This window comes from Trachypithecus francoisi, unplaced genomic scaffold (assembly GCF_009764315.1).
Source record: "Trachypithecus francoisi isolate TF-2019V2 unplaced genomic scaffold, Tfra_2.0 Lachesis_group3, whole genome shotgun sequence".
NCBI classification, from domain to species: Eukaryota; Metazoa; Chordata; class Mammalia; order Primates; family Cercopithecidae; genus Trachypithecus; species Trachypithecus francoisi.
This window is the reverse complement of record NW_022681468.1, coordinates 147,540,965-147,565,340: the sequence shown is the minus strand read 5'-3', so window position 1 is coordinate 147,565,340 and position 24,376 is coordinate 147,540,965. Positions and strand designations below refer to the sequence as shown.

The following is a 24,376-nucleotide window of genomic DNA, read 5'->3' as shown; positions in this document are numbered from 1 at the left end:
CACTCCAGCCTGGGCGAAAGAGTGAAACTCCGTCCTAAAATAATAATAATAATAAATAAAAATACAAAACATTAGCCAGGTATGGTGACAGGTGCCTGTAATTCCAGCTACTGGGGAGGCTGAGGCAGGAGAATCCCTTGAATCTAGGAGGCGGAGGTTGCAGTGGGCCGAGATCACACCACTGCACTCCAGCCTGAACAATAAGAGCGAAACTTTGTCTCCAAAAAAAGTTATTTGTGGTTTGAATAAACTGGATATAAACCATTATGGTGGACACAGCACTTATTTGCTAGGTAAGAGATCTTCCCTTACCTAGGATGACAGTCTCAAGTTGCTAAAAGCCATGGATATCTCAAACTTCTCAATAAAATGGCTTAATCTTACTCCCAAAGATGATTACACAACAAATTGAAAGGGGAAGAGGGTGTAAAGCGTTTCCTCTCTATAATTATACACCGAGATTAGGACTAAATATTAAACGGACACAGTAAGCTGTGTATTATTTGTTATTAGTTGTTATTATTGAGAGGCATCCCACAAGGAGAGAAACGAAAGGAGGAAAAAGAACGGAGGTTGTCAGTCGGGAGAGGTTGAAATGTGTTCCTGGCCTGAGACCTACGGGCTTTAAGGACCAGAGTCTTTGGACTCCCTGCCCACCTGGGGACCGAAGGAGGTCAGCGGCTTCCCCTAAAGGTCAAGGCTTTGGAGCCACGTTTCCTTCTGGGGCTGGGAGCAGAGCTGGAACGCCCCCGCGAAAATACGTACCCCGAAGCCAGCAGCACCGCCTGCCCATAAACCCGCGTCGGCTCTGGGAGAGCGGACCACCAGGTGGCCCCTGCGCCGCAGCCTGCAGGAGTAGAAACCCGGCAGTGTCTTGCAGCCCCACAACCTGCCTAAGGGACAGACCACCAGGACCCTTGGGCTCCGATACCCTCAACGCAGGCCGGCCCGTCGATACTCACATTCACAGCCAACCCCTCTTACTCCATCAGGCCGTCGTGGGCCAGGCGAGGGAGCTCCCTGACGCCCCAGACGCCCCCTTCAGTTTTGGGTCCGGGAGCCTGCTCCGGACCCGCTCCCCGCCGGGCCCCGCCACAGCCGCCGCCAGCGCGCAGGCGCACATCGAGGCCGTCACGCTCTTTTTTTTTTTTTTTTTTTTTCCTTTGCGGTCCGCCGTTTTCAATAATCTAGCTTTATTTGAACACAAGAGAGTGAACAACGGACACACAGGAAGAGGTTTTTCTCAAAAAGAATGGAGGAAGAACAAAGGCAGGCCAGCTTGCGGGAGAGTCAGTACGCAGCGTCGGACGCTATGAACAGCCTCCCTGGTCCCTTTTTCATTCTTCTTGTTTCTCCTTGTTCTTTCCCGGCCCCCCTCTAGCTCCTACTCTCTTCCTTGGTGTCCCGCCATTTCCTTTAGTCAGTGGCAACTGTTCAGGCTAAAATTTGAAATCCTTCCTTGTAAAACTTACTGAAGTTTAATGGAAAGTGCAACAGCTTTAGAACAGACAGACCTGAGTTTCAGATCTTGGACTAGCTACTAATAATTTGTGACTTTGGGTAAAATACAGTTCTTGGAATCTCAGGTTCTTGAGTTAAAATTAGGATAATGTTATCTCACAGGGTGTTGCTAGGATTAAATAACATAGGTCAAATGTTTATCCATGAATGCTGCCTATCACAGAGTAGACATTCCATAATACTGATTTTATTCTTACTCATGCCTAAGGCATTTATAATATTTTTTAAGTAGAGACAGGGTTTCACCATGTTGCCCAGGCTGGTCTCAAACTCCTGGGCTCAAGTGATCGGCCTGCCTCGGCCTTCCAAAGTGCTGGGATTGAAGGTGTCAGCTACTGCGTCCAGCCTACATTTATTATGTATGTATGTATGTATGTATGTATTTTGAGACAGAGTCTTGCTATCTTTCGGGCTGTAGTGCAGAGCCGTTATCTTGGTTCACTGCAACCTCCATCTTCCGGGTTCAAACGATACTTCAGCCTCAGCCTCCCAAGTAGCTGGAATTACAGACGTGCACCACCACGCCCAACAAATTTTTGTATTTTTAGTAGAGACGGGGTTTCACCATATTGGCCAGGCAGGTCTCAAACCCCTGATCTCAAATGATCCACCCACCTCGGCTTCCCTAAGTGCTGGAATTACAGGTGTGAGCCAACACGCTGGCCGGCTATATTTATTATTAAATTTAGCCCATACCCATTCCCTCAGAAACCTAATTTTAGTGACTAAGACTAGTCAGACAAATGAAATGACATTAAGGGTGATAATTATGTGAAGTGTTCCTCCTATATTACTGAGTTTATAACATCTGTGTTTAACAAGACCTTCAATGCCTCAAATGAAAGTAAGCAGCGACGGGGCGCGGTGGCTCACGCCTGTAATCCCAGCACTTTGGGAGGCCGAGGCGGGCGGATCGTGAGGTCCGGAGATCGATATCATCCTGGTCAACATGGTGAAACCGCTTCTCCACTAAAAATACAAAAATTAGCAGGGCGTAGTGGTGCGTGCCTGTAGTCCCAGTTACTCGGGAGGCTGAGGAAGGAGAATCGCTTGAACCCGGGAGTCGGAGGTTGCAGTGAGCCGAGATCATGCCACTGCACTCCAACCTAGCAACAGAGCCAGACTCCCTCTCAAAAAAAAAAAAGGAAGCGGCTATACTAATCTCTTCTATGTAAATCCAGATTTGTTCTGGAGGTTTAGGAAATTTCCAATTCCGTGTTTGTGACATCACAAGTCCTTGAAACACTCAAGAGCTGTGGCACACTGCTCATTCTATTCTTCTTCAAAGGCATGCAATGGAAGAACTGTTTTACCCTATAAACTCTGGGCCATCATTCAAGGAAAATCCTGTAGAAGACTACAGTCAGATATTGGTGAGTGCCAAGGTAACGCTAGATTAGGGTTTCTCAGCTTTGGGGTTACTGACATTTTGGAACATAAACTTTTTTGTCAGGGGTATCCTGTGCATTGTAAGATGTTTAGCAGCAGATTGGGAGCAGTGGCTTACACATGTAATCCTAGAACTTTGGGAGGTCAAGGGAGGCAGATCACTTGAGTCCAGGAGTTTGAGACCAGCCTGGGTGACATGGTGAACCCCTGTCTCTACAAAAAATGCAAAAATTAGCGGGCAGTGGTGGTGCACACCTGTAGTCCCAGCTACTCGGCAGGCTGAGGTGGGAGGATTTGAGCCGCAGAGGTAGAGGTTGCAGTGAGCGGACATCACACTATTGCACTTCACCCTGGGCAACAGAGTAAGACCTCTCTCTCTCTCGCTCTCTCTGTTTTTATATATATATAAGTATATATATATTATATATTTTATAAATATATATGTATATAATTTATATATTTTGTGTGTGTGTGTGTGTGTGTGTGTTTAACACCACTGCTGGACATGATGCTAGCAGCACCTACCCCTGTTTCCCTGTCATCACAATAAAGCGTCTCCAGACATTACCAAATATCCCCTGGAGGACAAAATCATCCCTGGTTGAGAACCACGGAATTATATCAATGACCATCACAACCCTAAATGAACTAACTAACTCAACTATACATTTTCTCCACCTCTGCCCTCAAAAAGTGACTGCTGCTTGAGAAAGTTACACAGGAGGCAGAAAATGGTGAGTTCATTTTTGCCCATATTAAAAAGGCCCTCAATATTGCTTACCAGTCCTACAACATTTTTCTGTCAACTTGTTGGTATTACTTTCTACAATATTTCCCAATCTTCTCAACTTTCCTTTAAACTCCCAATGCCACTTCCTTTTCTATCAGAAGATGACCCCATCTCCAACTTCACAGATAAAACAAGTTAGCAAATGAGAACTTTTAACTTCCTGTTACTAAACATACAGAAACATACTTCCTGTCATAACTGGGGAGATATCTCCTCTCTCTTTCTCCCCTCCCTCCTCTCTTCCAAAACCATTCTTCTCACCAGTGTTTTGAATTGCCTCTAAACTGCCTCTATTCTTACCCTTTCACGATCTTTGCCTACTGACTATCCCTTCTCTTCCTTTATTCAACCATTTTTTTTTTCTCAGTTGAATCTTCCCTACCTTACTCAAGTTTCCCCTGTCTTAATTCTAACAACAACAACATCAAAAAACAATAACAAAAAATCTTGATCCTTCATCATTCTCCCTCCTTCCTCCCTGTCAAGTCCAAACTTTCCAAAAGCATTCTACAACTTGTCCCCATCTCTACATCTCCCCCATCTCCAAACTAATAAGTTGTTTTTTTCAACCCCAGCATTCCACCAAACAGCTTTCACTGACATAATCAGTGACCTGTGTGTTATGAAATTAAAAAAAAACATTTCTCAGGCTTCATCTTCCTTGATCCCTTAGGAACAGACTATTTCCTCCTTGAAGCACTGTTTTTTTGTTTTTTTGTTTTTGTTTTGAGAGGTAGTCTGGCACTGTCGCCAGACAGCGATAGACATGATAGTAACGTAGCTGGGATTACAGGCGCCTGCCACCACACCCAGCTATTTTTTCTATTTTTTTTTTTTGTCTGGGTCGGGGGGAACGGAGTTTTGCTCTTGTTGCCCAGGCTGGAGTGCAATGCCTGATCTCGGCCCACTGCAACCTCCGCCTCCCGGGTTCAGGCAATTCTCCTGCCTCAGCCTCCCGACTAGCTGGAATTACAGGCGTCTGCCATCACACCCGGCTAATTTTTTGTATTTTTAGTAGAGACGGGGTTTCTCTATGTTGGCTAGGCTGGTCTCGAACTCCTGACCTCGTGATCTGCCCGCTTCAGCCTCCCAAAGTGCTGGGATTGATTACAGGTGTGAGCCACTGTGCCTGGTGAATGAAGCCCTTTATTTTCTTGATTTCCAGCAGTTTGTTTTATTCTTAGAGGTGAGTGGAAGGGTTCCTGCAGCAAATAGTTTACAATAATCATCCATCTGCTTAAAACTCTTCAATAGTTTTCAGTGCCCATAGTATAAAGTGGTCTAAAATTCCAAGGCCTTCCAAAATCTAGCGATTGTCGGCCTTCTAAAGCTTTCTTCCCTCTACACTCTGGGATGTACGATTAGCACTAAGCCTCTCACAAGGATGAACTACTAGAAATTTCCAGAAGGCGTTATGCTGTTCTCGACATAAGCTATTTCCCAGAGCCTGGAAAACTCTAGCTCTTTCTCTGCCAGATTTCCGGGGGAACTCCTACTTATCCTTCAGGACTGAAGTCACTTCCTCCGGGAACCCTTCCAGACACCCCTAAGAATAAAACGCTTTGTTCATTATCAGCCAAAGGCGCCTCAGATTTTCTATGTGCTATGCACTGTATTCTATCCACTATAAATTTGTTTACATATCTATATCTTAGTCTAGACATATTGAAAGACGCTGAAGGGCAGGGAAAGCATTCTATTCGCTTTCTTTTCTTCATCGTTCATCCAGCACAGTGCCTGGCACACGGTTTGCCCTCAGTAAATGTTTACTGCATGAACACCTCCCAGCTTCGGGCATGACCGGAATCTATCCAGTTAACTGGTGAATTCGCAGACTCTCCGCCTGCGTGGCAGGGACATTTAAACCCCCAGCACCGTGATTGGCTCCAGCTGCAGGGGTGTGTCCGTGTCCTCGGCGCACGGGAAGTGCGCAGGCGCGCGGACTCGGCGCGCGCAGGCGCGACTAGGGCGCAGCGCCAGGTCCGGTGTTGGGGTGTCCGAGCTGCGGCTGGAGAGGAGTGGCCTTACCCGCTTGGTGAGTCTCCAGGAGTGGGACGGAGGGAGCTGACTGGGATGAAGTCGGAGAGTATGTCCTGAGAAGAAAGAGTATATCGTATTGGTTGAAAAGTTGGTGGGGTCGGGCTTAAGCGGAGGAGGGGGCGCTCTGGCCCTTACTGGGCAGATGGGCCCGGAGCGAGGACGGGAGGTGCCGGGAGAACATCGAGGGGCCAGTGGAGGAAGGTGGCTGGTTAGTGATTCTCTAGACCCTTCCTCGAAATTAAACAGAGATCACCTCCCGTCCCTCACCCCCACTGTGTTTCTGTTTGACATTAATAGACTGCCTGTCTGGTGACCACGGTGACCCGATAGCTCTGAGATAATGGCTTGAGGAAGACTCTGAGGTTCCTGGTATTGGATAGCACTTTCTCTGTAGAAAGGTTCAGCCTTACTTCGCGGCACAAATTAGAGGATCAGGAAAAGAATGAATTCCACAATTCGGGATTGGAGTGGTGAGGGGGAAAAGTACTGTAAAGTGTAGTTTTATCTCGTCCTTCTTTTCTTCTTTAATCATTAGTCACCACAATGTTAGGAAAGGCAGTTGATGGTAGGAGAAAACGTAAAGACATAAAAGTGGGGGAGAGAAAAAGTCAAGAAGGGAGTATCACTTTGCCTTTTGCTATTTGTCATCTCCTGGAATGGAGTCTGTATTAGTTCGTTCTCACACTGCTATAAAGAAGTACCCGAGGCCGGGCTTGGTGGCTCATGCCTGTAATCCCAGCCTTTGGGAGGCCCAGGTGGGAGGATCACTTGAGATCAGGGGTTCGAGACCAGCCTGGCCAACATGATGAACTCCCATCTCTACTAAAAATACAAAAATTAGCCAGGCGTGGTGGCATATGCTTGTAATCCCAGCTACTCCGGAGGCTGAGGCAGGAGAATTTCTTGAACCTGGGAAGCAGAGGTTGCAGTCAACTGAGATCATGCCACTGTGCTCCAGCCTGGGAGGCAGAGTCAGACTCCATCTCAAAAAAAAAAAAAAAAGAAAAAGAAAAAGAAAAAGAAATACCCGAGACTGGGTAATTTCTAAAGGAAAGAAGTTTAATTGACTCTCAGTTCTGCATGGCTGGGGAGGCCTCAAGAAACTTATAATCGTGGTGGAAGGCAAAGGAGAAGCCAAATACCTTCTTCACAAGATGGCAGGAGAGAGAGAGTGAAGGGGAAAGAGCCCCTTATAAAACCAGTATCATGAGGACAGCATGGGGGAAACCACCTCCATAATTTAATCACCTCCCACCAGATTCGAGATGAGGTTATGGGTAGCCAAACCTATCATTCTGCCCCTGGCCATTTTCTTTTTTTTTTTTTTTTGAGACAGAGTCACCCAGGCTGGAGTGCAGTGGCGCTGTGTCGGCTCACTACAACCTCCAACACTTCAGCCATCCTCCTGCCTCACCCTCCTGAGTAGAGACTACAGATGCATTCCACCAAACCTGGCTTTTTTTTTTTGAGATGGGGTCTTGCTCTGTTGTTCAGGTTGGAGTGCAGTGGCATGATCTCCGCTCACTGCAACCTCCATCTCCCAGGGTCAAGCAGTTCTCCTGCATCAGCCTCCCCAGTAGCTGGGATTACAGGCGCCTGCCACCACACCTGGCTCATTTTTGTATTTTTAGTAGAGATGGGGTTTGGCCATGTTGGCCAGGCTGATCTTGAACTCCTGACCTCAGGTTAGCCTCCCAAAGTGCTGGGATTACAGGCGTGAGCCACCAGGCCTGGCTAATTTTTGTATTTTTTAGTAGAGACGGGGTGTCACTATATTGGCCAGACTGGTCTTGAACTCCTGACCTCATGATCCACCCACCTCGTCCTCCCAAGGTGCTGGGATTACAGATATGAGCCACCACTCCCGGCTCCCCTGGCCCCTTTCTAATCTCATGTGCTCACAGTTCAAAACACAATCATGCCTTCCCAACAGGCCTCCAAAGTCTTAACTCATTCCAGTATTAACCCAAAAGTCCAAGTCCAAAGTCTCATCTGAGACAAGGCAAGTCCCTTTTGCCTAGGAGCTTGTAAAATCAAAAGCAAGTTAGTTACTTCTAAGATGCTATGGGGGAATAGGCATTGGTAAATGCTCCCATTCCAAATGGGAGAAATTGGACAAAACAAAGGGGCTACCGGCCCTATACAAGTCCAAAATCCAGTGGGACAGTCATTCCATCTTAAAGCTTATTTTAATCTCCTTTGACTCCATGTCTCACATTCAGGGCATGCTGATGCAAAGGGTGGGCTCACAAGGCCTTGAGCAGTTGCGACCCTGTGGCTTTGCAGGGTTCAGGCCCAGAAGCTGCTCTCCTGGGCTGGCATTCAGTGCCTGCGGCTTTTCCAGGTGTATGGTTTGTAGACCTGCCATTCTGGAGTCTGGAGGATGGTGGCCATCTTCTCACAGCTCCACTAGGCAGTGCCCCAGTGGGGACTCTGGGGGGGCTCCAACCCCATGTTTCCTTTCTGCAACGCCCTAGCAGAGGTTCTCCATGAGGTCTCTTCCCCTGCAGCAGACTTTGACCTGGACATCCAGGGATTTCCATACATCTTCTGAAATCTAGACGGAGGTTTCCAAACCTCAATTCTTGACTTCTGTGCACCTGCAGGCCCAGCATCACGTGCAAGCTACCAAGGCTTTGGGGCTTGCAGCCTCTGAAGCAACAGCCCAAGCTGTACCTTGGTCCCTTTTAGCCATGAGCTGGAGCAGCTGGGACTCAGGGCCCCAAGTCCTGAGGCTGCCCACGAAACCATTTTTTCTTCCTAGGCCTCAGGTCCTGTGAGGGGAGGGGCTACCTTGAAGATCTCTGACATGCCCTGGAGACATTTTTCCCATTGTTTTTGTGATTAACGTTCAGCTCCTCGTTACTTATGCAAATTTATGCAGCTGGCTTAAATTGCTTCATAAATTACTCAGTGGTCTCGACTCACTGAGATCTCAGAGTGATCTCAGGAAAATAAAGAAATATTAGCAAATAAGAGAAACACCTTACATTGCCATACTCCTTTGACAGGTCATGTGAAAGTAATTTAAGTGATCATGTAACTTAGCCTGCAGTTGGGATATTTGTCTTGCTAGGTTTTTCTTTAGGTGCTTGTAGTATGTGTTTATGCATTAGAAAGTTGGTGTTATCATAGTTCCAGCATAAGGATGACTTACTGTGCCATTATTTTCCTAACAATATTATACCATTTCATATAAACAGTGGAATTCTTATATGTATCTTGGTGTTTGTTTCTTATATGAACTTAGGTACAATACACAAGCTCACTTAACTAAAGGTCACATCTTTTCTTTTTTTTTTTGTTTTGAGATGGAGTTTTGCTGTTGTTGCCCAGGCTAGAGTGCAATGGCATGATCTCGGGTCACCTCAATCTCCGCCTCCCGGCTTCAAGTGATTCTTCTGCCTCAGCCTCCCGAGTAGCTGGGATTACAGGCATATGCCACCACACCTGGCTGATTTTGTATTTTTAATAGAGAGTAGGTTGGTCAGGCTGGTCTGGAACTCCTGACCTCAGGTGATTCCGCTCACCTCTGCCTCCTAAAGTGCTGGGATTACAGGCGTGAGCCGCCACGCCCAGCCTAAGGTCACATCATTCAGAACACAACCTAGAACCACAAAGAAAGTAAACAAAAACAGGCCTGTACTCATGGGACAGCTGTAGAGTCTTCACCTGTGAGTCATACCACCATCATAGTTTTCGCTGTTTAGAGTACTATTATTTTACTTCATGTTTAATGAGTTTTTTTAAAAAAACATTGCCCACTTCCAAAGTGATAATCTGTGAAATCATGGTTTTTATGTATTTTATACCTTTTTTAGTATCTATTATAATAAATACATAACTATTAAATATATAACTCTTCTGTATATAACAGTTAAAATCATATTCTTGCTGTGCACTTCGGAGAATACTGCTTTGGGCCTAATCAGCTCATTTTTAAAATGAAGATTGAACTAAAGCTTATGGACTTGAAAATTTTGTGATCTCTATGATGGTGTTCATATCATAACACAATTCTAGCAAAGTTAACTTGTTCCACCAGAGGAAAGTAGATTACAGCTGGGCAGTGGCTCATGCCTGTAATCCCGCACTTTGGGAGGCTGAGGCAGGAGGATTGCTTGAGCCCGGGAGTTTGAGACCAGCCTGGACAACATGCCAAGACTGTCTCTACAAAATTTAAAAAAAAAAAAAAAAATAGCTGGGCCTGGTGCCCCGTGCCTGTGGTCCCAGCTACTCGGAAGGCTGAGGTGGAGAATCACTTGAGACTGGGAGGTCAAGGCTGCTATAGATCAGAATAGCAAAAAGGAAAAAGAGGATGTTTGCTCTTTGATGTTTTTGTGAAATCAGCTGCCTTTTTTTTTTTTTTTTTTCTGAATTCAGGCTCCCCCCTGCCCCCACAATTTGGTTCCTTTATCTGCAACACACTGGACATCTATTTTTGAGCTATGTTTGTACTCCACATTAAGTATATATTAGCATGATAATACATAATGTTGCTTATCTCCCAGGGTGCTGAACTTTTTATTCCATTACTATAGTTTGTTTCCAGATCTGTAGGTTGACAGAGGGGCAGATGACAAGGACTGCTCTTTTCTTTTCCCCCCCTTTTTTTTTTGAGACGGAGTTTTGCTCTTGTCGCCCAAGCCGGAGTGCAATGGTGTGATCTCGGCTCACCGCAACCTCCACCTCCTGGGTTCAAGTGATTGTCCTGCCTCAGCCTCCTGAGTAGCTGGGATTACAGGCATGCACCACCATGCCTGGCTAATTTTTTGTGTTTTTAGGAGAAACGAGGTTTCACCATGTTAGCCTGGCTGGTCTCAATCTCCTGACCTCAGATGATCCGCCCACCTGGGCCTCCCAAAGTGCTGGGAATACAGGCTTGAGCCACCTCACCTGGCCAGGACTGCTCTTTTCTTTGCTGTGGTAGGTAGAAACTTGAAACAGACTGATCCAGTGCCTCCAACAATTGGAGGAAGTGGATTATGGAGCCAGGAAACAGCATGTACTGTGTCTTTTTAAATATTATGCGTAGAAGAAGCCCATTTGTATTCATTTAGGTTCACTGACATTTTGGTTTGGGTTTCAATTTAGGTTGTATTGCTATTAAGGTATTTAAATCACTAATTCCTATGTTTTTCCAGAATTCTCTTTTCTTGTTGCTTTCTGTAAGTTCTGTAACTTAGACGTAAAGTTTGTTTAAATTTATTTTGACAGTGTTTTGGAAATTGAAATTACTTTAGATGGCCTTTCAATACTTATAAAACTCAAGCCAGTTGTGATGGTTTGTCTGTAGTCCCAGATACTTGGGAGGCTGAAGTGGGAGCATCAGTTGAGGTCAGGAGTTCAAGACCAACCTAGGTAGCCAAGCAAAATGAATTTCAAACTTCTTGGTATAGTATACAAAGCTCTTCACAATATGTGTTCTGTCTGCCTTGAAAGCCATCCCCTGCCCTCCATACATACACACACATTATATTCCTGCCTGACCACTGAATCCTTACATTGTGACTTTTTTTTGATAATTTAATTTAAAACCATAATTTTTTTGACTTGATCATACTTGGATTTTGACCCACACAAGTGAGAATCAGGGTGTTTGTGTTTTTTGTTTGTTTGTTTTTTAAGACAGTCTTGCTGTGTCACCAAGGACTCCAGTGGCATGATCATAGCTCACTGCAGTCTCAAACTGCTGAGCTCAAGTGATCCCCCTGCTTCAGCCTCCTGAGTAGCTGGGACTACAGGTGCACGCCACCAGGCCCGGCTGATTTTTTTTTTTTGTGTGTAGAGATGGGGGACTTGCTTAATTACCCAGGCTGGTCTCGAACTCTTGGCTTTAAGCAGTCCTTTTGCCTTGGCCTCCTAATGTGCTGAGATTATAAGCATGAGCCACCATGCCTGGCCAAAATCATGAGAGATATTTAATAATTATTATGAAAAGTTATAATAGTTTTATTGAGTGCTATGTGGCAGGCACTGCTTTAAATACTGTGCATGAATTAGCTCAATCCATGTAACAACACTTAAAGTAAGCATTATTATTCTATTTAATGAGGAAACTGAAGCACAGAAAAGTTAAGTAAATAGTAGTCAGGATTTGAAACTATTATGCCTTCAGATGTTGGGCACATAACCACTATACTATGTTGTCTTTTGTATAAGCAAGAATGCTACTCTTTTAATGTTCTGCTGGGGGTATCCTTTTCCAGGGACATGAGTGCTTATGTTCTCTTTTCCAGGGATATGAGTGCATATGTTCTCTATCTGTAGCTTCTGACTCTTAATATCAGAATACTTGAAAAACTAACCAGAAAGCATCTAAGTGTCTGGGTGTGGTGTCTCACGCCTTCTGGCATTTGGGGAGTCCAAGGCAGAAGGATCGCTTGAGGCCAGGAGTTCAAGAGCAGCCTGGGCAACATAGTAAGATACCCTATCTCTGCATACATACACATGTACGTACATATATAAAGCATCTAAGTGAACTTAATCAGAGCTAAACTATGTGGATGGTTTCGCTGAATATTTCATTCAGGCAGGATGAATCCTTGCCAATTAATCTCACCCCATGCTTGGTATCTCCCTGGCAGATACCACACTTATGCCTGCCATATTGTCTCCTCCTGGGTTGGCTCTTGAGTCCCGTTCTTATATTTCACATAGAACATCCCCTTTCTGTTCACACAACCATTCTCATAGGTAGGGTTAATATAACTGATTACAATCAAAGCTACATCTACCTCCTCAGTATTACTCCTGGGTCACTTAGAGTAGAATTGTGGAAGTTCCAAATTTGACAGGGACTTGAAGACCAGGCATTGGATATCAAGCAATTAAGTTACCAGAGGTGCTTCTGTAAAACTGAAGTGTCATTTTTGTTTTTTGGTTTTTTTTTGTAAGAGTCAGGGTTTTGCTATGTTGCCCAGGTTATATTTAAACTCCTGGGCTCAGGTGATCCTCCTGCCTCAGCCTCCTGAGTAGCTGGGACTATAGGCCTGAAAATGTAATTTTGGTTTTGTTTTTGGTTCCTGATTTTTAGTGGGACTTTCCCACTTGTTAATATGATTTCTGTCTTGGATCATGTGCTTCAGTGTACTTTGAAACCAAGCTGTTTTTTTGTTTTGTTTTTTGTTGTTGTTATTTTTTAAGATGGAGTCTCACTCTGTTGCTGAGGCTGGAGTGCGGTGGTGCGATCTCGGCTCACTGCCACCTCTGCCTCTCCAGTTCAAGCGATTCTCCTGCCTTAGCCTCCTGAGTAGCTGGGATTACAGGTGCCTACCACCACACCTGGCTAATTTTTTTTTTTTTTTTGAGAAGGAGTCTCACTCTGTTGCCCAGGCTGGAGTACAGTGGCACAATCTCGACTCACTGCAACCTCTGCCTCCTGGGTTCAAGTGATTTTCCTGCCTCAGCCTCCCAAGTAGCTGGGATTACAGGCACATGCCACCATACCTGGCTAATTTTTGTATTTTTAGTAGAAACGGGGTTTCAGCATGTTGGCCAGGCTGGTCTCAAACCTGTGACCTCAAGAGATCCGCCCTCCTTAGCCTCCCAAAGTGCTAGGATTACAGGCATGAGCCACCGCACCCGGCCTTTGGTATTTTTTAGTGGAGACAGGGTTTCTCCATGTTGGCCAGTCTGGTCTCAAACTCCTGACCTCAGGTGATCCGCCCGCCTCGGCCTCCCAAAGTGCTGGGATTATAAATGTGAGCCACTGTGCCTGGCCTGAAACCAGGCTGTTTAGTAGTTATGATTCTGTGGTGTTCTTAGTATATTTGCATTTGAGTTACAGACTTTGTATGGTAAAAAGAAAAGAATTTTTAAAAAGAAAAAAACAATATATGTATGTATATTTGCATAGTTTTGGGGCCTATATATAAAAATGGTTAAAGTTGTTTGTGTAGAAGGAGATAGAAAGGAAAGCTGAGAGAGGAAATAAAAGGAGGAAGCTATCCATAACATAAATGAGACCCATGCCAGGCAAAGTGGCTCATACGTGTAATCCCAGCACTTAGGGAGGCTGAGCCAGGAGCATCACTTGAGCCCAGGAGTTTGAGACCAGCCTGGGCAACATAGTGAGACCCTGCCTCTACAATAATAGTAGTGATTTAAAAAAAGGCCAGGTGTGGTAGTGGGCACCTGTAATCCCAGCTACTTGGGAGGCTGAGGCAGGAGAATCACTTGAACCCGGGGGCAGAGGTTGCAGTGAGCCAAGATCACACCACTGCACTCCAGCTTGGGCAACAGAGTGAGACTCCATCTCAAAAAAAAATAAAAATAAAAATTGAGACTCTGTCTCAAAAAAAAAGTTGTATATAGCCTATATAGTATCATCAACTTTAATATTTAAATTTAGCCTTGCAGATGGCACTGTTAATATTTAGTAGCTGTTACTTTCAGTTACATTTACATAAATGTGACTTATATTCAACATTGCTACTTTCCTTTTGTTTTGCCTACTGTTTATTTCCACTTCAGTAAAAGTATTAAAATAATGGCTAACATTGAACAGCGGCCATGTGCAAGGCATTGTACTAAGTACTTTGCATAGATCATCTCTTTTTAATCGTCACAAAAAAACCAAAACTATGAAATAGAATGTTATTCCTGTTTTACAAATACAGAAACTGAATTTAGTGGGGTTAGGTAATTTCCTTGGGGTCACACAACAAATACATTCTGAGGCTGGAATTTGAATTCTGGAGTTCCCACTCACCCACTCTGCTATCCTACTGTAAACAGAAGTTTCCTCTTGTTGCAGATACATTGGTTACCATGGAAGTAGACTTCTATCAAAATAAGCCAAAGAGAATGCTGAACTTAAAAGTACAATAATAAACCCTTTGAGTGTAACTCATTGAGGAGCTTTATTGTGATTAATTTTCAGAGAAGAAATAAGTCAGGAAGCTAATTTGGTAGAATATTTTAGCTGCAAAGTCCTTGTTTACCTGTATAAAAATAATTATCTATAGTTATAAAATCATTTTTTGCAGGACCCTGTGAAATTGATGGTGATTTTTTTTTTTTAGACAGTCTTGCTCTGTTGCCCAGCCTCCGCCTCCCAGGCTCAAGCCAGAGACGTGCACTACCGCATTGGGCTAATTTTTATATTTTCTTTTTAGTAAAGATGGGGTTTCACCATATTGGTCAGTCTGGTCTTGAACTACCGGCCTCAAGTGATCCACCCACCTCTGTTTCCCACAGTGCTGGGATTACAGGCGTGAGCCACCTGCACCTGGCCTGATGGTGATTTAAAGTGCTGTTTCTTCATTACTTCTCGAGTAACTCTCTAGTTTTATAAATGAAGTCACATGGATCTTTCAAGGCCTTATTTGAATTCCAGGGCCTTTTTTCTGTGTATTTCTTTCCGAGAAGCTTATTTTCTTTTCCTTTCTTCTTTTCTTCTCTTTTCTTTTACTTCCTTTCTGCTTACCTTTTTTTTTTTTTTTTCTGAGACAGAGTCTTGCTGTTGCCCAGGCTGAAGTACAGTGATCTCGGCTCACTGCAACCTTCGCCTCTCGGGTTAAGCAGCTCTCATGTCTCAGCCTCCTGAGTAGCTGGGATTACAGGCATGCATCACCACACCTGGCTAATTTTTGTATTTTTAGTAGAGACGGGGTTTCACCATGTTGGCCAGGCTGGTCTTGAACTCCTGACCTCAGGCGATCCGCCCACCTCGGCCTCCCAGAGTGCTGGGACTACAGGCGTGAGCCACCACACCCGGCCTCTTGCTTGCTTTCTTGTTGTCTTCTCCTTCCCTCCCTCTGTCTTTCTTTTTTCTTTTCTTTTCTTTTTTTCTTTCTTTCTTTTTTTTTTTTTAGACAGAGTTTTGCTCTTGTCGCCCAGGCTGGAGTGCAGTAGCATGATCTTGGCTCACTGCAACCTCTGCCTCCCTCCTGGGTTCAAGCAATTCTCCTGCCTCAGCTTCCTGAGTAGCTGGGACTACAGGCGCCCACCATCATACCCAGCTAATTTTTCTATTTTTAGTAGAGATGGGGTTTCACCATATTGGCAAGGCTGGTCTCGAACTCCTGACCTTGTGATCCACCCACCTCGGCTTCCCAAAGTGCTGGGATTACAGGCATGAGCCACTGTGCCCAGCCCATTTCTTTTTTTTTCTTTGGGGTCTTGCTCTGTCAGGCAGGCTGGAGTGTAGTGGGGATATGGCTCACTGCAGCCCTGAACTCCCAGTCTCAAGTGAACCTCCTAACTCAGCCTCCCAAGTAGCTGGGACTACAGGCACTGATCACCACACCTGGCTATTTTTGTTGTTACTTTTTGTGGAGACAGAGTCTTGTTGTGTTGCCTAGGCTGGTCTCAAACTAGCCTCAAGCCGTTTTCCTACCTCAGCCCTCAAAAGTGCCAGCGTTACAGGCATGAGCCACTACGCCTGACCAATAGACTTCTTTCCATTTTCTAAATTAATGTAGATTATTTTTAGCTTCTGAAATACTAGAAGACAGTTGAAAACCGCGATTACTCTGGTCTTTCTATTTCTCCTTCAATTTAACTGTCTTATTTGAGTCTGTAGAAGAGATGAAATCTCGGGGTCTTATAGAAAGCATCTGAAATTTTGAAATGAACCATCATACAGGGTTGCTTGGCCTATTTTCTAATAGTCAGCAGTTCTCATATCATCTGTTGTTTGTTAAGGGGGTGGTGGGTACAGTCAACAGAAAGACTCTTTTTTTGGAAACAGGGTCTTGCTCTGTCACCCAGTGCCATCTCAGCTCACTGCACCCTCTGTCTCCCAGGTTCAAGTGATTCTTGTGCCTCAGCCTCCTGAGTAGCTGGGACTACAGGCATGTGCCCCCGTGCCCAGCTAATTTTTTGATTATTTGTTGAGACCGGGTCTCACTGTGCTGCCCAGGCTGGTCTTGAACTCCTGGCCTCAAGCAGTCCTCCTGCCTTGGCCTCCCAAAGTACTGGGATTACAGACGTGTGCCACCATTCCCAGCTCCAGAAAGACTCTTTATCAGACCATGAACTATACTTAATTTGCAAGTAGATCCCGACTTGAATAATTAATCTGCTCTTTACTAACTCAGTCGTCTTAGGTAAGTTACTTAAACTGAGCCTTAGTTTCTTCATCTGTGAAATAGTATAATGGAGATAATGATGTAGATAAATACTTAGTAGGGTATCTGATGCCTAAGAGGTACTCTGTGAACTTCTTTCCCTGCCTAGGTTTAAATTAGAAAAGAAAAAGGTCAAATTAGGAGTCTTTGAATAAGCCCAAGTGAGCCATAGCCTGAGAAATAAGGTGTGAAAACACTGAGACAAATCTTGAATTTTCCTCTCAAGGGCACACAGCATAGTGTAAGTTCCCAGCAGCACTGGAAAAATGACACAAGTATTTAATAGATTAGATTAAATCTGAGGAAAGTACATTTAATGGCATCTTTGTGTCAGCTGATGTTTTATTTTTCACCCCACCCCACCAGTTCTCTTTCCTCTAATATTCTGGGTAACCTTTTCCTGATTCTGTAAGGAAAATGTCTGCAGAGAATAATAAATATGAGTAAGGCTATGTAGCTATGTAGCTATTTTGCATGCGTGAATACTGTATTTTCTTTTTTTTTTTTTTTGAGGCAAGGCCTCACTCTGTCACCCAGGTTGGAGAGCAGTGGTGCAATCAGGTTCACTACAGCCTTGCCCTCCCGGGTTCAAGCAATCCTCCCGTTTAGCCCCCTGAATAGCTGGGAAGGGGCTATGTAGCTAATTCTAGGTTATATTCTCTCTGACCCATCTGAGCAAACTCACAAAGGCCGATAAGAACTTAAGGAGTATTATTCCTTGTCTCTCTTTGTCCTTCCCCTTAAAATTCTACCTTGACTCTCTTACTTTCATACACATTTGACCCTTGAACAACATGGCTTGAACTGCGTGGGTTCACTTATAGGTAAATTTTTTTTTTCAGTACATACAATTAGCCCTCCATATCAGCAGGTTCCACATCTACAAGCAAATGCAGATAGAAAATACAGTATTCAGCTAGATACAGGAGCTTGTCCCTGTAATTCCAGGACTTTGGGAGGCTGAGGTGGGAGGATTGCTTGAGCCCAAAAGTTTGAGACCAGCCCAGATAATATAGTGAGACCCGGTCTCTATAAAACAGCTTAAAAATTAGCCTGGCATGGTGCATGCACCTGTAGTCCCAGCTATTCAGGGGGCTAAATGGGAGGATTGCTTGAGCCCAGGAGGGCAAGGCTGTAGTGAACCTGATTGCACCACTGCTCTCCAACCTGGGTGACAGAGTGAGGCCTTGCCTCAAAAAAAAAAAAAAAAAAGAAAGAAAAGAAAAGAAAATACGGTATTCTTGCATGCAAAACTCTTATCTACAGATGGATATACAGTTTTATATCTGCAGGTTCCTCAGGGCCAGCTGGTATCCACAGGCAGTCTTGAATCCAACCCTCTGAGGGACGACCATACTCTAATCTTGTGCTCAAAATCCTCAAGAATCCAGAGTAATCTTAGGCACCTGCATCCTGACGTCAGCATGCCAAACTTGGGAGATCTTTTTTTTTTTTTTTTTTTTTTTTTTTTTTTTTTTTTTTTTGAGATGGAGTCTTGCTCTGTCACCCAGGCTGGAGTGCAGTGGCCGGATCTCAGCTCATGCAAGCTCCGCCTCCCGGGTTTTACACCATTCTCCTGCCTCAGCTTCCGGAGTAGCTGGGACTACAGGCGCCTGCCACCTCGCCCGGCTAGTTTTTTGTATTTTTAGTAGAGATGGGGTTTCACCATGTTAGCCAGGATGGTCTCGATCTTCTGACCTTGTGATCCGCCCGTCTCGGCCTCCCAAAGTGCTGGGATTATAGGCTTGAGCCACTGCGCCTGGCCGGGAGCTCTTTATAGATATCTGTTACTTGTCTTGTGTGTTGTCTGGTCAGGGAAGAAAAAAAATATTAAGTAGAACTTCGAGTTCACACAGAAAGAGTGTGTCCTTCAGACTGACCTCATTGCAGTGTCAGGGGTGATTCTTCACGTTATCCATCTCCCAGTTACATCTGCTTTCTTTTTTATTTTAAAGAAGGCAGGACAGAGGTCAGGAGTACATTCACCCCTAACTCTGTAGTTTTGCTTTTTTTTTTTTCCTAGGAAGCTAGCAAAGACTGACTTGTAATTGGCAATAATCACCTCTAGGAATAGAATTACAAAATTACATAATTTGTGATATTTGGGCTTTCTTACCCCAGAATGTCTCCCGACCCACAGGATACTATATCTGAAAACCTCACTAAGGGTGCCTTTTCCAGGCACTAATGGATTAGTGTATATTATTTTTCATATTTTTTTCTCTGTTGGGCATTGAGGAGTTAGACATGACAGGAATAGATAACTTCAGAGCATTACTGCCTGGGAAGGGCAGACTTTGGAGAGGCATCTCAGTTGGGGCTTTAGGAAGTGATGGAGAAGCATAAGGCTACCTGGGCAGATGTGGGGTATTATAGAAAGGAAAGGTGTGCAAAAATGTGGAGGTGAGAGGGTTCAAAAAGTAATCTCCATTTTCTTTCTGTAGTTGTAAATAGGAAAGAGTGACAAAAGAACAGTAGCATGGACGTGTGTATGTATGATAAAGCTTAAGACTCAAACAATTAGCAAATCAATAAAATACATGGTTCCTTTTGCACTTATATCTAATGAATGATATCTTTATGTCTTGATTATATCTTAGTGTGGAAACTTGCCTGAACCACAGTCTATGGCAAGCAAGATAGAAATCTAAATTTGGAACTTAAAATTCTTTTTTTCATGAGCACTAATAACTTTAATCAAGGCTCAAAATCTTTTTTTTTTTTTTTTTTTTTTGAGACAGAGTCTCACTCTGTTGCCCAGGCTGGAGTGTAGTGGCGCCGTGGTGCGATCTCGGCTCACTGCAACCTCTGCCTCCCAGGTTCAAGCAATTCTCCTGCCTCAGCCTCCCAGGTAGCTGGGATTACAGGCGCTCACCACCACCTCCGGCTAATTTTTGTATTTTTAGTAGAGACAGGGTTTTACCATGTTGGTCAAGCTGGCCTCGATCTCCCAACCTCGTGATCCACCCACCTCGGCCTCCCAAAGTGCTGGGATTACAGGCGTGAGCCACCACGCCTGGCCCTCAAAATCTTAAACCATAAAGCAGTTATGACAGTAGAATTATAAACAGGGCTGGGCACAGTGGCTCAGGCTGGGCGCAGTGGCTCATGTCTGTAATGTTGGCAGTTTGGGAGGCTGAGATGGATGGATCACCTGAGGTCTGGAGTTCGAGATCAGCCTGGCCAACATGGTGAAACCCCATCTCTACTAAAAATACAAAAATTAGCAGGGCGTGGTGGTGCATGCCTGTAATCCCAGCTCCTTGAGAGGCTGAGGCAGGAGAGTTGCTTGAACCCAGGATGTGGAAGTTGCAGTGAGTCAAGGCTGCACCACTGAACTCCAGCCTGGGCAATAGAATGAGACTCCATCTCAAAAAAATAAAAAATAAAATGATAGTAGTGGTTCAACTAAAAACGACTGAAAAGATTATTATTATTATTATTATTTTATTTTTATTTTATTTATTTTTTTGAGATAGGGTCTTGCTCTGTCACCCAGGCTGGAGTGCAGTGCCATGATCTTGACTTACTTCAGCCTCAACCTCCTGGACTCAAGCAATCCGCCCGCCTCGGCCCCCCCAAGTCACTGGACTACAGGTGTGCGCCACCATGCCCGGCTAATTTTTGTATTTTTGGTAGAGATGGGTTTTTGCCATGTTGCCCAGGCTGAACTACAACTCCTGAGATCAAACCATCCACTCACCTTAGCCTCCCAAAGTGCTAGGATTCCAGTCATGAGCTACCACGCCCAGCCAAAAGTGACTGAAAAGATTTGTATGTGATCATATCATACACTTGCAATAGCAGTTTTAGGTTTGTGGCTCTAGTGATTCTTTGCAGGCTTTGTGCTACTGTTACATGCAGCTTTGTTTCTAAGAGCCATGTAAATACTTTGAGAGTACACCCTGTTTTTCTACTTATTTGTTCATTCAGCTATTTTCGGAGTATCTACTGTCAGATCCTATTAGGTGTTAGAGATACAAAGATAAAATCTCTGCCTTCCAAGAATTCAGTCCAGTACATTCTTGGGGGAATTAGGTTTTCTGCTTATCAAAGGGTATATCCATGGCAAGGTTTCTCACCTCAAATTGACATTTTGGGTCAGATTATTCTTTGCTGGAGGGCTTTCCTGAAGAGTGTTGTAGGAGATTAAACGGCTTCCCTGCCTCTACCTACTAGGTGCCAGTAACCAGCACCATCACCTGGCCCAAGTTGTGACAATCAAGCATCTCCAGACATTGCCAGATTCCTGGGGGCAAATCTGTAATAAGAACCAGAGTTTATCTGTGTCATTGACAGTGAGCTTTGGTAAACGAGTTTTGAGAAAATTCATACAAAGCTAGCAAATGTAACAAAGAAAGAACCTAGATCCGTTGCACAATGCTTGTTATTACTCCACATGACTTCTCAAAGAGGAATTAGATAACAGCTGTGCTGAATAACACCTACAAAATGTTTTATTTTTTAGCTTGGATGTCTATGAGATCTCTGAGTTACTATGTGTAGGAGAATAATTGTTTGGTTTCTTAGGGACTCCACTAAAACAACAAACAATATAAGCCATTGGAGAGGAAGAGTCTAATGCATAATAAAAACCTTAGTCTTTTCTGAGCTGTTTGTACCGGCATTTCCCTTTTCTTGTTAAGAGCGAAAGTATTTTCCCCAGTGAGTACCCGGGACAACTGGCATATTTAGAAATGTCTCCTGTGTTCTTCAGGCATGTAACTTAAAATTTTGTTACTTTACTAAATCGGACTTTTCTTCACTTATTGCTTTTCCATGTTCAGACAACACGTGAAGAACATTGAACAACCAAAAATTCATTTTAATAGTCTTTTAACGCTTGTCTTCCAGTAATGCCTTGCTTCTCAAAGTAAAGGATCCACTTTCCTGTTGGAAAGAGTACTTCCCTAGAAGTCCTAAAACTTGTATTTTAGGTTCACCCTTGGCATTCTTATTAAACATTCATTTAGCCTCTCTCGGTCTTGATTTCTTTACTTGTGGTAAACTAATAGATATAGAAAGAGGTTCTTTTATCCTGTTTTCCTGATAAGTTCCTAAATTCCATAAATCTACACTTTTTGCTCATACACACTTTTATATATCCTTATTCTTATACAATATCCACATTTCCATTTCTGTGCCTAATAGAGTTTTGATTCATCATGGATAATCTGTCATCAGAAGAAATTCAACTGAGAGCTCACCAGATTACTGATGAGGTAAATGTTTTACCTAAAATAAGTAAATAATTCTATTTCAGTTTTCATATTGGAGGGGTGAGAGGGCTTTCTTAGGGACCATTTTGGCCTCTTCCTAGTCCATTAATATCAAAGAACACATTTGCCCCTTAATACCATTGCGGGTTTTTATTTTCTTTCTTTCTTTTTTTTTTTTTTTTTTGAGGCAGAGTCTCGCTCTGTCACCCGGACTGGAGTGCAGTGGCCGGATCTCAGCTGACTGCAAGCTCCGTCTCCCAGGTTTACGCCATTCTCCTGCCTCAGCCTCCCGAGTAGCTGGGACTACAGGCGCCCGCCACCTCGCCCGGCTAGTTTTTGTATTTTTAGTAGAGACGGGGTTTCACCGTGTTAGCCAGGATGGTCTCGATCTCCTGACCTCGTGATCCGCCCGTCTCGGCCTCCCAAAGTGCTGGGATTACAGGCTTGAGCCACCGCGCCCGGCCTTTTTTTTTTTTTTAGACGGAGTCTGGCTATGTCGCCCAGGCTGGAGTGCGGTGGCCGGATCTCAGCTCACTGCAAGCTCCGCCTCCCGGGTTTACGCCATTCTCCTGCCTCTGCCTCCCAAGTAGCTGGGACTACAGGCGCCCGCCTCGTCGCCCGGCTAGTTTTTTGTATTCTTTAGTAGAGACGGGGTTTCACCGTATTAGCCAGGATGGTCTCGATCTCCTGACCTTGTGATCCGCCCGTCTCGGCCTCCCAAAGTGCTGGGATTACAGGCTTGAGCCACCGCGCCCGGCCTGGGTTTTTATTTTCTTAAAGTGAAAACAGTTTGTATGATTTTTATTTTTTAGGTACTTATTACTTAGGTGCAACAAAGATACTCTATTATGTATTTGAGAAATGCTAGACTTCTATTTAACAATTTCCTAATATCTGTAATTTACTTAGATTTCTACCTACATTAAATTTTTATGACTGTAAAATTTTTATTCCCACGAACTTCACCGTCCAAATATTCTCTCTTTTTTAAAAAAACTTTTTCTTTCAACATCACACTGGAAGTCCTTACACATTTTCTCTTAAGGAGCACTTGAAAATAACTAAAATTGTAGTGATCAACTTACTTTTTTTTTTTTTGAGACAGAGTCTCACTCTATTGCCCAGGCTGCAGTGCAGTGACGCGATCTCGGCTCACTGCAACCTCTGCCTCCTGTGTTCATCAGGGGATTCTCCTGCCTCAGCTTCCTGGGTAGCTGGAATTACAGGCATGTGCCACCACGTCCAGCTAATTTTTGTAGTTTTAGTAGAGACAGGATTTCACCATGCTGGGCAGACTGGTCTTGAACTCCTGACCTCGTGATCCACCCACCTCAGCCTCCCAAAGTGCTGGGATTATAGTCATGAGCCACCACACCCGGCCATTGTTTTGTTTCAAAGGAAGGGATAGGCTGGCAATTCTTTTTGTTTTTTCCTATAATGGAGACAGTCTCTCCATTGGGCTATGTTGCCTGGGCTGGTCTTGAGCTCTGGTACTCAAGAAATCCTCCTGCCTCGGCCTCCCAAAGTGCTGGGATTATAGGCATGAGCCACTGTGCCCAGCCTGAGCTGGCCATTTTTAAAGATAGAATAGCATCATAAATGTGGCCTGTGATCAGTTTTTTTGTTTTTGTTTTTTTTTTTTTTTTACATATTTTGGAATGCTAAAACTCTGTGTTTTTTCCTAGTCTCTGGAAAGTACGAGGAGAATCCTGGGTTTAGCCATTGAGGTAAGAAAATGTTAGATATCAACTTAAGTATAAAAATTTATAGGAGATATCCTAATACTTCTGGCTGGAATTAGTATTAAAGGGTAATGTATCAATATGCTTTATTATTTGAAATTAACAGTTGCTGAAATTGTGAAATCATGCACTAATGGGCCTTTTCTGTTTTTCCATTTGACAGTATTGGAATATGACAGGGAAGATGAATTCACTATGAGTTTGTGACTTAATTATTTTGGGGGGCTACTATGTTAAAGTGTGTTAGTTTAAGAATACTAGTTCTGTCTGTAGCTCTAATCCTCTGAGAGCTTGGGTTTCTAAATTATTCTGTCTTGCTATTTGACAGCTCTTGTAGGTTTTGTTTCTGTTGTTTTTGGTTTGTTTTGTTGTACTATCAGCCTTTTTCCCACTTCTTTTAGTCTCAGGATGCAGGAATCAAGACCATCACTATGCTGGATGAACAAGGGGGTGAGTTAAATTATTAGCAGAAATTCTTAATTTGACTATGATGCCAAAAAGCCCTATCAGATTAGCCACATACAAATTTCAGCCTTTGGGAGGGCCTTCCCTTTGTAAAGTAAGAATAATATGTTTACTTCTTGTCTTCTGGTTTGAATA

At 43.9% G+C, this 24,376-nt stretch overlaps 2 protein-coding genes across 7 annotated transcripts in view; one reads left to right on the top strand and one right to left on the bottom strand.

Annotated features, from left to right (window-relative positions):
* ZNF106 (zinc finger protein 106) overlaps positions 1 to 1,186 on the bottom strand; it is an 81,174-nt gene extending 79,988 nt beyond the window's left edge. Inside the window, exon 1 of one of the 2 annotated variants that reach the window (XM_033190420.1) lies at positions 963 to 1,186. The gene's annotated coding sequence lies outside the window, so the exon portion shown is untranslated. The remainder of the gene's footprint in view (positions 1 to 962) is intronic. The other variant, XM_033190418.1, reaches the window with a different exon arrangement.
* A 1,628-nt stretch (positions 1,187 to 2,814) lies between these two features.
* SNAP23 (synaptosome associated protein 23) overlaps positions 2,815 to 24,376 on the top strand; it is a 43,096-nt gene continuing 21,534 nt past the window's right edge. Inside the window, exons 1-4 of one of the 5 annotated variants that reach the window (XM_033190442.1) lie at positions 2,815 to 2,894; positions 21,967 to 22,037; positions 23,720 to 23,761; positions 24,178 to 24,226. In XM_033190442.1, coding sequence (XP_033046333.1) covers positions 21,981 to 22,037; positions 23,720 to 23,761; positions 24,178 to 24,226 — 148 coding nt within the window. In that variant the 5' untranslated portion in view covers positions 2,815 to 2,894; positions 21,967 to 21,980. Of the gene's footprint in view, positions 2,895 to 5,285; positions 5,736 to 10,524; positions 10,667 to 21,936; positions 22,038 to 23,719; positions 23,762 to 24,177; positions 24,227 to 24,376 lie in introns of those variants that run through there. The other 4 variants (XM_033190437.1, XM_033190438.1, XM_033190441.1 and 1 more) reach the window with 4 other exon arrangements.